Source organism: Athene cunicularia (assembly GCF_003259725.1).
Source record: "Athene cunicularia isolate RWA chromosome 8 unlocalized genomic scaffold, athCun1 chr8_part1, whole genome shotgun sequence".
NCBI classification, from domain to species: Eukaryota; Metazoa; Chordata; class Aves; order Strigiformes; family Strigidae; genus Athene; species Athene cunicularia.
In genome coordinates this window covers 10800355-10813084 of record NW_020799109.1, presented here as the reverse complement: position 1 = coordinate 10813084, position 12730 = coordinate 10800355, and the positions used below count along the sequence as shown (strand labels likewise).

The window sequence follows — 12730 nt, the reverse complement described above, 5'->3', positions numbered from 1 at the left end:
TTCTCACAAAAAAGTAGCCAATTAAATATACTGTGCAATTTCTTACATGTCTCATCATTGAGAGTAAAGGATAGGAAGCACAGGAATTGGATTTGCAGGACTTAGTTGCAGGCAGCTGATGTGAAAGTTAGAAGCAGTCATTAGTGCCTCAGTGTTAGACATATTGTCAGCTACGGATTAGTTAACAAAGCAATGCTGTCTCAGTATCGATTACTCCAGCGGATATTTCATAGCTCTGTCCTCTCCTCAACCCCTAATCCAACAAGACCATCAAACACAAGGCCCAACCCATGCCGAGCAGTGCCGGCTGCTGCCGCCCCACGCGAAGGGCCACACAGCCGCCCTGATGCGCTCGCAGGCTGCGACAAGCACGAGATCAGGGCAGCAGCTGTGGCAGCTCCAGGCACAGGAGGCTCACACGGACAGAAGGGAGTCCCTGTGATTTGGATACGGCCTCAGCAGCTACTGGGAACAGGGTGTTTTGGATGACTCATACAGAATTCTCAACAGCCAGAGCAGCACAGAAGCCGTATCACACAGGTTTCAGAGTTCCTTTCACTAATCATGACCAATGGCTATTCAGAGGCTATGAGGAAGCATTCCCTATGGATCCGAGACTGTAAACATCCTCTCTTTTCTGTTACTGCTATCAATAATAATTTGCACTCCTCATTTTTGTATTTCATATTAGTAACACATGCATGTGTATTATCATCTCACACACATTCTCCAGACAAGCAGTGAAATCATCACTAAAATATATTTAACTTTACCTCCCGTTCAATACTGGTAAATAAGCAGAGAGGTGTGTCACAATGATCTTAAGTGATGCACTCCTGTTCTCTAGGCGCAGTCATGTTAATACTGGACACATGCCAGCACAGTTATTTGAAGAACAGTAAATCAGCACCTGTCTCTCAGTATCAGCTATGAATGAGCTTACACAAACGTGCATGTTTGCCAGCTGGCAAAATGTAGAAAATCCCAGGGCTGCCAACCCAGCACATCTCCATCCAGAACAGAAAACTAAACAGATCATTTAACTGTGCTTCAGAAATTATTATGGAAAACAAGACAAAAAGCACACAAACATTTCTGTGCCAAGGGAGTCTTGCCACCTGCCTTGCCCCTGGGAAACTACACAATGATACTCAGATTGGCACAACTTTTCTTCCTGAAGAAAATCAAAGGCCCAAAGCACTCTGAACTACAGAAGTCACTGTACTAAACACAAAATCCAACCAGGGGGTTATCTCTAATTGCAAGGTCCCACTTGTTACAGTATCAGAGTGCATTTCTTACTGTTGACAGAATTTGTTAGCATTCTCTCTAGTTGTGAGGACAACAAAGACTTACCTTGGACATTCAACATATCAGCTGCTCAACAAGAGGCCATGTTTCCAAACAGGTGATAAGTATGTTAATTAAATTTTTTTGACCGAGTATTCTTTCATCATCAAGTTTGTTACTGAGATTTTTGTTCTGGCTTTTTACTAAAGAAACAAACTATTCACTTTCAGGGTATAATTATAGTTCTGTCATATTTTCCAAAGATTTTTTTTTCTTCAACAGAGAAGCTGGCTGACCAAACCAGAGAAAGTGAAGTGTAATGTAAGCAAAACTCTTTCCTCCATTTTTAAATTTACTTCATTCAATATAGTTTTAGACTTTACTTGTAGTGATGCCAAGTAGGACTGTAGAAAAAAGTACTACAAAAATATGATTTTGAAAGTTTTCTTAAAATTTTTCAACACCCCTACAAAAGGCAAGGCTTTCATTAGATCTGCTACCAGATGACAGCTTTTGAGTCACTCCCAGTGTTTCTTCAGCTGATGTTATAAGGTGATTATAACATGCATATCTTAAGACTTCTAGAGAGAAAGCAAATAAAAATCAGGACTTATTTCAGATAACAAATGTGAACTAGCCCTCTATTCTACTTTGTATTTCAAAGCATTCACAATTCTGCTAAATGTAAGAGTGTCTTGTACTCAAGTCAAAGGTAATTCTGATTTTTAATGATATTCACACAAGTGGGGATGAAATATTTTGCTCCCGTTATGCAATCCATAAAGATTAATAATGTGGACGAGGTTTTTAATTTCTATATTAATGATCTGTTGGAGTAAGGCCTGTTTATTACTATGTCTCCCCACAGCCTATGCCCTATAAAAGCATTGGCTAACTAAGTGACAAGGACTAGGATGACAGCGACCTGGCATCTCAATAACCAAAAAATCATCAGCAAGAGGAAGGCAACTGTCTGGTTTAGTTGTTACCATACAAATCATCTTAGCAGTCAGTAGAAGGGTTCCAAAAGGCCAATACTTCACACATCAGTGTGAGACGAATCAAAACTTACAAGACTACTTTGACTAAGAAAGCACCACTACTCCCAACACATATTAGAGTAGAAAGAGATCTTAAGTCTCAAATATCTTGATTCTGTCATCTTGAGCAAGATGAAAGAGTTTCCTCCACTAGTCAAAACGTAGATTGTCAGCTTAAAATTGAATTCCACTGAAATAAGAAGTCAGACAGCAAATCTTGTCCACACATGCCTCTTTGTCTATCTAACAAGCATCACATCACACAGGAAGGGCAGTGACAACAGCAATGGCTCTATCCCACTGCAACAGAATGAAAGAAGAAATTTAGAAGAGGAACAACGCACCACACCTGGGTGAGGGAAGACACACACTAATCAAATGGGTGTCACTTCTCAGTCACAAGGTATATTCCCCATGCCTACATGGCCAAGTATTAGATCTGCATAACCAATGTGAAGAATAATCCACTCATTCCCTACTCATTTTCCAATACACAAGGATTTCTTTGCCACTTTATGTCATAAGCAGAGCCTGAAGTATCTGATTTTGCCTAATGCAGCAACACCAATCTCAAGGAGAAAAAACCCGAACACTTCAGTAAAAAAAAAAATCTAGTTGTCTAAAACATTAGTTTCCAAACCTGGTGAACTTAAACTGTTGGTAGCTCTAAGTTTCTCAACATCTTGCCAAGCTTAAGAACTTCTTTTTCTTTTTTTTTTTTTTTTTTTTTTTTTTTTTTTTGGGGGGGAAAAAAAAAAAAAAAAAAAAAAAAAAAGGATGGCTACAAATATCACCAGTGAGCCAACAGGAGGAAAGACAATTTCTGGTTGGTGACACTGTTCCCACAGCTATTTAATTTTTAATAATAAGCACAATTCTTATTACAGCTTCTAGCCATTGGGCCTTATTATGCCTTTTTCTCACTGCACTGAAGACTCCCTTCAAACAAGTGTTTTCTCATTGTAAGACTGCTTACACACTGTAATGACATCATTTTTTTATACACCAAACATGTTAAGACTTAAGTAATTCACTGAATCACTTCTCTAGTTAAAGCAATTTTTATTGTTTGTTTTTCCCCCATGTGTTGACTTCAAGTGTTACAATTCTCCAGCTTTAGAAAAGCTAAATATCCAAGGTTAAAGAAGTATTTAATACATACAACTAGACAGTTTCCTACAAATACTTAATAGGGTAACTAAAATATAGTAACTTTTAAAGCCTATCAAATAGTCCCAGAAATATCAAGGATACTGTGTGATCTCACCTCCAATGTTTTACAAAGTTATTGAGGAACACCTACATCTGTTCAGGCCCCTGATCAGCTGCTAATTTCAGAGACAATCAAAGAGGATTTCTTCCTAGTGCAAACTTCACACAAAATGTTCAAAACAACACATTAGAACTTTGAAACTGAAGCATTAAGGACAAAGAAAAAGCATGAGATACATTTGAGGTTTCCTGTGAAATTTCACATTATCAGCTGACTTCTACTTCAGCACTGCCTTCAGAATATTTTTAACTTTAATACCAGAAATACTTCCTTATGAGTTATGTAGAAAAATATTTTTGTTGTACTTCAAATTTCTAAATCGTCAGTGTTACTATTTTGTTCCTGAAGCTAAACAACAATCATTCTAAATAGAGCAGGTATGAGGAAACCATATATAGGTGATGAAAATCAAATCTTCCAGATGCTTTCTCACTTCCTCAGGAGATTTTTACCATCCCTCTGCCAAGAGTTTCTGCCCTCCTAGCTCAACCAGATGAAGAGGTGGATCATGCACATCATCTCCACAGGAAGTCAGAGTAGCCTAATCTACTGCTGGAGGTTTTTCAGTCCAGAGTAGCTTATGATGCAACCACTCCTCTCTTGCTCAATAAAACAGATTCTCCAGAGATACCTGTAAGTTGGTATCTTCCATTGCAGCAGTCTCTACTATCAGCTTTAAAGAACAGGTTAAGGAGGTGTCCATGAAGAATGACAGATAAAGCTGCTTTTGCCCTGGGACAAAAGGATGAAGAACGAGACGACATGAAGTCTTTTCCAACCCTATGCTTTTGAATCCACAAATCTATAAAGCAAAGAAAAACACATAAAGATGTACAGTGTGGTAGGAAGGCCTAAACAGTAATAAAAATGCCAAAGCAAAATTTACAGAAAGCAATCATGCCTACCAGGCAAGAATTAAGTTTCCAGGAAAAAAAAAAAAAGTGCAATTATCTCCAGTACACTACTAATGACAAGAAAACTCTTTGTTACTGCATTCTAGGTCTGGGGACATGATACAAGTTTACACACACTCTGTTAACCAAGCTATGGTTCCAGCAACACTAAACCTCACATACAACAGCTACCATGAAGAAACACACCTACACACAATTAGTCTTCCTATGTTTCTCTACATAAAAACCACACAAACATTCTGCCCAATTAAGAGATTTTATTGAGATATGTCACCTTGAAGAATGTAATGTTGGCCTAAAGTCTGGTGACAAAGCAATGAAACTGTTCAAAAGTAAAAGCCAGAGTTGTACTAAGAGACAAATTCATCTCTTTGTTTGGCATTAACAAAGAAACAAATTTTTTCCTGTTGTCAGTGTTTATGCTGAGTTTTGAAATAATCATCAAAAGGTTACATTAGGATTACGGAAAGTTTGTCTCCAGCTGGAATGCCCAGAATTTCCCTGATTTATGCTGGCATTTAACCTCTTCCTTCCTAAAAGCATTCAGGGGGGAAAGTATTGGTTTGACAGTCCTGAAGACTGACACCCCATTTATGTGACAAACAGGTGCACACAGAGGAGACAGAAAGAACTTGCTTGTAGAGTCCTAGGAGTGTGTTGGGGCCTTGTCCTGCAGGAGGGAGCTCTGTACCAGTTCTATTCTTGGCCATCCTGCAAAGACTGGTAATAATGCACAGACTCACATTTAGACTTAAAACACACTGACAGTTCAAATATCGCAGTGCCTGCTTATCTGTCAAAAAGAAGTTAATAAAGATTCCAATTCTGGAAAGTGCTGTCTGCAAACTCTGAGCCACCAGTTTCCAACACCTTCTCCAGTGGGATTTTGCTGAGCATGGGCTGAAAACCAAGCAGCTGCTCCCTTGCCTTGAATTCAAGTTCTCTTGCCCTTTCTTCTGCACCTTTTCCATGTCCTTTTTGCAGTCATCCCCTCCTTTTAATCTGAACTGGCATTCCCTTCTCTGCATGCTCATTTACAAAACTACTCAAATATCTCCTTCCCTCCTTACACACATTCACAAACATTATACTCTTGGAAGAAGGCCTCTATTGACATGATATATCACTAAATGCCACAGGAAAACTGAACCCTCTGTCAGTAATGAGTTGCTAGTAGAGTCAATAAGCAAATAGACAGGACCAGCTGTAGAAATAATTCAAACTGGGAAGTTCTAGCTATAAAGGGATAGTTTTAAAAAAATAGTAATAATGAAATATGGCCTGGATACACCAAAGGAGGTTCTATAATCTTCTATAATGGAAGTTTAAAGGACATACTGAAAATAGCTGCCAAGAACAGATCACATATAAGTCTGGCTCAGCTAAGGATACTGTAATAGTTCTAATAACATCCTTTCCTAGCTTTATATTAATTTTAAAATTAGGTGATAAGATCTATTAAGCTGATTTTATAAATGTTTTACAACAGCAATATACATAGATGAACACACAGACTTCTGTAGAACATCTGACTTAATGCCACAACCCACTACAACTAAGATTAAAAACTGGTACATGACAAAGCAGCGTAAAATAGGGACGTCTTTTACTGAGCTTCCAAGGGAACTGAGCTAGGCCTCCTATTACTGCATTCACTTCCAGCTCACTGATAGAAGTTTACAATTTTTTCCTGAGTGGCAACTTCCAAGTTTGTAGCATTACCCTGTTCACATTATTTCACTAAGTAGTGAAGGCCACTTCATATCTTAGGTCCATCTGAGCAAAACTTAACCACATGAAAAACTTCACTACAAACAAGGATTGAAGGCTACAGGATATCCACACCCATTAAGCATAAGGTACTAATGTACTACAATAACAGCAAGTGGTGTGCATTATAAAAGAGTGTGACACAGAGCAAAAGAATAGTTTTTACATGTCACTTAAGAACAAAACTAGGGCATTCTGAGTTAGGTTGTCCACTCTAAAAAAAAGCAAGATGTTGGAAAATTTGTTGGAAAGACTTAAACCTATATTGCAAGAGCTAGGGGTGGGACAGAAAAAGACTACTTAACACCCCCCAAATCGTCAAAACCTAACTGGATATATGTGCATCAAGTTTTATGGGAAGGAAAGAAGTACTAAAAAGACGCTGGCCCAGCCAAAACAATACAAAGAACAACTGGGTAGGCAAGCAGGTACACAGACTTCAAGTCAGGTACAAATTTACAAAAGTGAGATTACACACTGAGCACTGGAATGAATGATCCTCTCTTTGAGGTCTTCAGTTCAGAACTGAATTTAAAAAATCATGAGGGGGGAGGTATACCCTTGTTGTATGTGGTGTCAATATATGCTGTAGACAAAATACCACTACTGGCAAAATATAATAACCTCTGAGTATGTGGCAGTGTGTGTGTAGATGACCTAATAACTCTTCCAAGGCTTAACTGTTTGAGAATTCCATAATGCCTTTATTTTTAAACATTTAGTTTAACTATGAGACATAATGGAAAAAGTATAATATGAAAATAGATATTCATGCCAATCAAGGCAGATACTTTTTTTTTAAATTATGGTCAAGTGACCTGTCTATTCTCATATCTTTTATATCTGAAGTCCTATGAGCTAATCCTTCACTTTAGTGTACAGTTCTTACTCTGCACTGTTTATTCTAGTTAGCCAGTTCTGTCAAACCTAGGTCAAAGGCCAAAAGAAGAAAGTGACATCAAACATTTCTGCACTGGACTCAAGGACTGCAAAATTACAGACACAGAGAGAGATGTTAATCAAATGGAACAGTAATAGTCATAAAGCACCAAAAAAAAAAAAAAAGCTCTCAATGAGTCACTTTGGGAAAGCCAGATCAGTAGTATCTCTCAGATCTACCACAATCAGATGTTCCAGAGATCAAGTCCATCAGTATGACAACGTGCCTGAGAGACACAGTATCATACATGATACAAAACATAAATGATACTAGATAGTGTACATTAGAAGCAACAGAACTACCAGTTTTATTCTAAATACATTACAGGTATTTGAAAAAAAAATAATTAAGTGTTCTTCACACTACCCCAAGCACAACTCCACATCAGCCCTGTTTCTCCTTTCACATTAGACAGCTGGATGCTGCTTATCTTTAAGGCATCCTGAAGACATTAAATAAATATGAGAAACAGAATCCTTAGCCTCAGGTGCACCGTATGTATTTAGACAGGCGCACATTCCCTGATCAGTCGGCAATTTTGAAACTTAAAGAATATAAAGTTGACCATATAAAATAAAGACTAACAACTAATTGATGAATTGAGGACCATTGTTCCCAGGTATTCAAACAAGAGGCCTTACAGCATAAGAACATACAGCATGAATATCCTGAGGATACTGACCCATTTGCACTCACCATCCCTCTTGTTAAGTCAACCAAAAGTTGAGTGCCCTCTCTTTATATTCAGACTTGGCCTTGCACCTGGATAGTGCTAGTTTCATAGGCTGTGGAGTCCATACATCACAGAATGGCACTGACATATTTCCAGCATTTGTTTCTCAAAGGTATTCATGTCATATCAGCACTAAGAGTCGTCATATCTTGGTTTTCATGTGGCTTTGATGCACCTTACAACGACCTTCCCAACATGCAGACATACTGGACAATGAATCTGCACAATTCTGTATCGGACCAATGATCTGAGTTTTCATGTATACATGAATAATAAACTGCCAAAAGTCCATTTTTAACATTCAGTCAAAATGTTGAAGTATTTCCAATCCCTCTCAAAAGTTCAGCTACAGAATGTAGAGCCAATAAGAACTCCTGAAGGAATTTTACAGCAACTTGATTATTTAGTACTGACTTTGTACCTAAAGGTATATTCAAATAGAAGATGATCCTGGATTTTAGTCTGACTGCAGTTCCAACACACACGCACATTTTATAATGAATAGTATCTATTTCCTAATACGCTATTCAGTTTCAGTGTGATGCTTATCTACCCCACAATTACTTACAGCTCTGTCGACCTTCCCAAATAGGAATTTAAAGGTTTGGGATCATAGCTGGGCATTGCTCACTTACATAAACTTTGCCCAGCTAAATCTTAGAAGTAAGCCTCCATGTGCTGCACTTGCTGTTGAAAACTGGAACATGTACTAGTCAGGGAGCTCCTTCAAACTAGATTGCTAAGAAGTCTGACAAAGTTCAGTTTTCTAAACAAGTTTCTATAATACTTAGTATTCAGGTGAAAATTAATTTGAAGTGTTACAGTGATGGCTAACCAAATTAAAATGCTAGTTTAATACTTTATGCTGAATAAACCACAAACTTTAATTTGTTTATGAATAAAGGTGCACTTGAAATTCTAAAAGATCCTTCATAGCACATATGACCATTAATATATACATCTAAGCTGTAATGTACTCCTATGCCCAAGTTAAGAGAACACAACTTCTATCCACTGTGACAGACTATATTTAAAAAGGAGTTTACACAGAAAAGGATGAAGGGGAAGAAATCACTGAAAAAAATTGTCAGCTACATAGCTAAAGAAAAATCCTAAAGTCTCAAAACAGTCCAAGCATTCTCTGCTAAATCACTTGAGTGAACCTAATGTATGATACTCACAATACAATAGAATCCATAATTGAAAAAGCTCTGGTGACATGGGGTTTTTTGAAACACCTTTGCTCATTTAAAGAGAAGACTTCATTGCTCTTGTAAAGATACAGTAAGTCTAGAACTATCCTGGATTTTTCTTGAGTTCAATCATTTAGCTGGGAGCCTGCAGATAGGCCTGAACTTTAACTGTGTCAAACCATAAGGCTCTCCTTCCTGGAAGCACATCAAGGTTCTTGCACGAAATCTGATCATCAGCATAGTAGGATTAATGACAGAGGTGGTCAGGCTGATAAACTAGCAGAACAGAAACCTGCTTAACTGAGCAGGGAACTGTATCTAAGATAAGGTCGTAATGAATTCTCATCCCTTTGTGCCAAAATTGAAGCAAGACCTTGTTTGAAATTCATGTGAAAGAGAAGGTTTTATCACTCATTGTCTCCTTGCAGGAGGTCTGTGGTTGTTTCTGGGAAAACAGACACTAGATACTCAGACTACTACCATCACCCTCTTAGAGTAATGCCACTGACTGCAGACTGACACCACGTGATATCTAGTTTAGCTTACCAAAAGGGGGAATGGCAAGGGAGGGTTTTCAAACTGTTAGCAGACTTATTTATGCACAGGAAGGCAAACTGGATATCAGGCATTTCTCTCAATCAACATAAATTCTCAAACAGCTGTTTACCTCTGTATGCCACCACCTGACTAAAGTGCTCTCTTAAAATAAGATACTCTTAATAAATCAACAACTATGAATGCTGGAAGTTTACCTTTATTTTTAGCCACTTTTTTCCCCTACCTGCTTTTGTTTCCTAATGATCAATAATACCACACCTTTCTGCTGGATATGCAAGCACCTTGCCTCAGGGTGCTTCTCCATGATGTTCCTCACCAATGCATGGTATAATATTACAGCTATTACACCTAGGTAAGTCTGTTCACAAAGTATGCAGGTATTTGACTGCAAAACTTTTTGAAGCCCCAACATAAATATGATTGGCAATACCACTACAGGATAAATTCATAAGCGAAGCACTGAAAAATCCAAGTATTAGAAGAGGGTTAAATCCTGAAGTTACATAATAGGAAAATACACAATGTCTAATCAGTAATACTGAGATAAACCTAAGACAAAACTACTCTGAAACATGAATTCTGAAATTCACACAAACCAAGGTCTGTTATTCCCCAGTTACTCAGAGATGACCCAAGTCTATTGGTATTCTTATACACTTCACAGCAGCTTCGCCATAAAACCTGTATACATGAGTTCCAGTGGCACACAGAACTTTAAAAATCAGTTTTCACATTAAAAAAATGTCTAGATACAAAGACAGTTGCTACAAAATGCATTACAGAAAGTTTTCCACACACAGGAAAATAAGGAAAAAAAAAACAAAAAAAAAAACCAACCCACATGCACCTTGTTTTCAATTGATACACAAGCTGGCTTCACAAAGAGCTGACCTGTCCCAAGTCTCCTACACACCCCAAATAAAATTCTTCATGTCTGTCCATTTGAAAGAATTAAAAACTTGTGTTAGTGAAAATTAAATTTTATATACCTAGCTAAATAGGAAAACTTCTGTGGAGTGACTTCCTTTACACAAGAAGAGAGGTATATATTGAGTTTGGAATGCCTCTGGATATTAAAACATTAAAATAATTTTCAATTTCTAATTCACATATTTATTCAAAGCAATAAAGCTGGATAAGAGGTTTTGGGGTTTAACTTCTTAATGAAAAGTCCACATGAAGTGTCATGGAATGGACATAATATACTGTGAGATAAAGTTTACTTCCATTTCAGTGAAATGCCAGTAATTTGGAGGGTAACTTCATTTAAAGTCGGGAACTAGGACAAGGAAACAAAATATTTTTGCAGTGCCTGAAATCCTGGAAGTCAACTCAATGTCCTATTCCTCTATGATATACCTTACCAGAACAGTCACAACAGCAGAAATATCACCAGCACTGTAACTGGGATTGCCTGTATGGTTTCACAAATTGCTTTATGAAGATCTTACCCACTTCCCAGATTCATTCTAGCAAGTCACTGACAACATCAGATTTTTTCTTTCATACTATTACTTCAAACTAGTCTCTGATTATTCGAGTCAGAGGCATGGCATAGCAAGCAGCACAGAAAACAGAAGAGTAGTTAATCGTATTGTAACTTCAGTTTAATAAATTTTGTGGTTTCAAATTCAGTAACAGTGCATAGATCTCCTAACACATGCATCATCCAGTGTTGGGAAGCAAAGACTATCAAAGGAATGAGTACAATCCCACAAAGCTAATAAACTAGATAAATTAAAGACATTCACACATACATATGAGAGAATCAATAGCCTCTGGTGTTTAATACACTACAGGATGCAAAAATATATGGCAGAGACCAAAAGATAAACCAATTTTTTTTTTTTAGCTTTTACTGTTTCACCCAAACAGCCTCTGCAACTCCACAAATAAATTACAAGTGATAAAAAACAGCTAGAAGAGTGACAGAGGAAACATCTGAGACCTGCAAGTTCTTCACCACTCACTCATCCTGAGTAAAGCAAATACAGGAACAGTGGACTTCAGTGAAAAGTACTGCTGCTGATACTCTCCTACATTCACAGCACCAAACATAAAGCAATCAACACAAAGAGAGGAAAGAACTAAACACACACCTTGAACACCTCAGAGAAGAAGCCAGAGCCAATTTTCTCACATGTGAAGTCATCAAGACGAGTAAGTCTGGAAAAGGCACTTATCAGGGCTCTGTATGAAGAGGTACAAACTCTTCCTATCTGGGATGCAGTCCCTTCTCCTCCAGTGCCACCATCAAAGTCTTCAGCACGCTCCAAGCGTGGTGGAAATCCTGCTATTGAATTCCGTTTACTTCGGTCCATTTTGAAAACAAGGTTTTATTTTGCTAAGGGAGGACTTCTCACATCTTAGGTAATTTCCTGTCTTCTCTACTCTTGTTGGATCCTAAAATACAAGAAATTGAGATTACCATTATTGTAAACATATCTAATAAGTTTGACAGGACTCCAACACATCTTACACCCATTTAAGGGAAGAAGAAAAAAAAAAAAAAAAAAAGCAGAAGGTAGCCAAGTAGGGGCATGAAAAAACAAAGAAAAAACCCAAACCACACCACAACCAACCACACAGCATCATCAGTAAAGACAGACAATCTAATTAACTTTTCCTTTAGATTCATGGAAATACCCTATGCTCTGGCTATTATGAAATTAATAGGTTTGGAATTCAAAATTTAACTGGTAACAAACAACTTTCTTTCCTTCCCCACCACCCCTTTCTTTTTTACTTAAGTTCTGGTTGCTAAAGCAAGCAAGTAAGCAGGAGGAAACCCACAAAATGTAACGTTCTATTCTACTTCAGTAGCAGTTGGTGACCAATCTACTGCTATTGCAAGAAACCATTTCACATTAGGGACTGAACAAAGGATCTCTAACTATAAAAAAAACAGATCAACTTTCAGCTGACGTAAGGAAAATTATTAGCTGTCAATAACAGTAGCTGGAACACCAAAACCTTTGTTGCTAAAGCTTCCACCTATGAATGTTCCAAGACCAATTCC

At 37.7% G+C, this 12730-nt stretch overlaps 1 protein-coding gene across 1 annotated transcript in view; it reads right to left on the bottom strand.

Moving 5' to 3' along the window:
* TESK2 (testis associated actin remodelling kinase 2) overlaps window positions 1–12110 on the bottom strand; it is a 70541-nt gene extending 58431 nt beyond the window's left edge. The window contains exon 1 of the mRNA XM_026853546.1: window positions 11811–12110. Within this exon, the coding sequence (XP_026709347.1) occupies window positions 11811–12032 (222 nt within the window). The 5' untranslated portion in view covers window positions 12033–12110. The remainder of the gene's footprint in view (window positions 1–11810) is intronic.
* Between the last annotated feature and the right edge of the window lie 620 nt (window positions 12111–12730).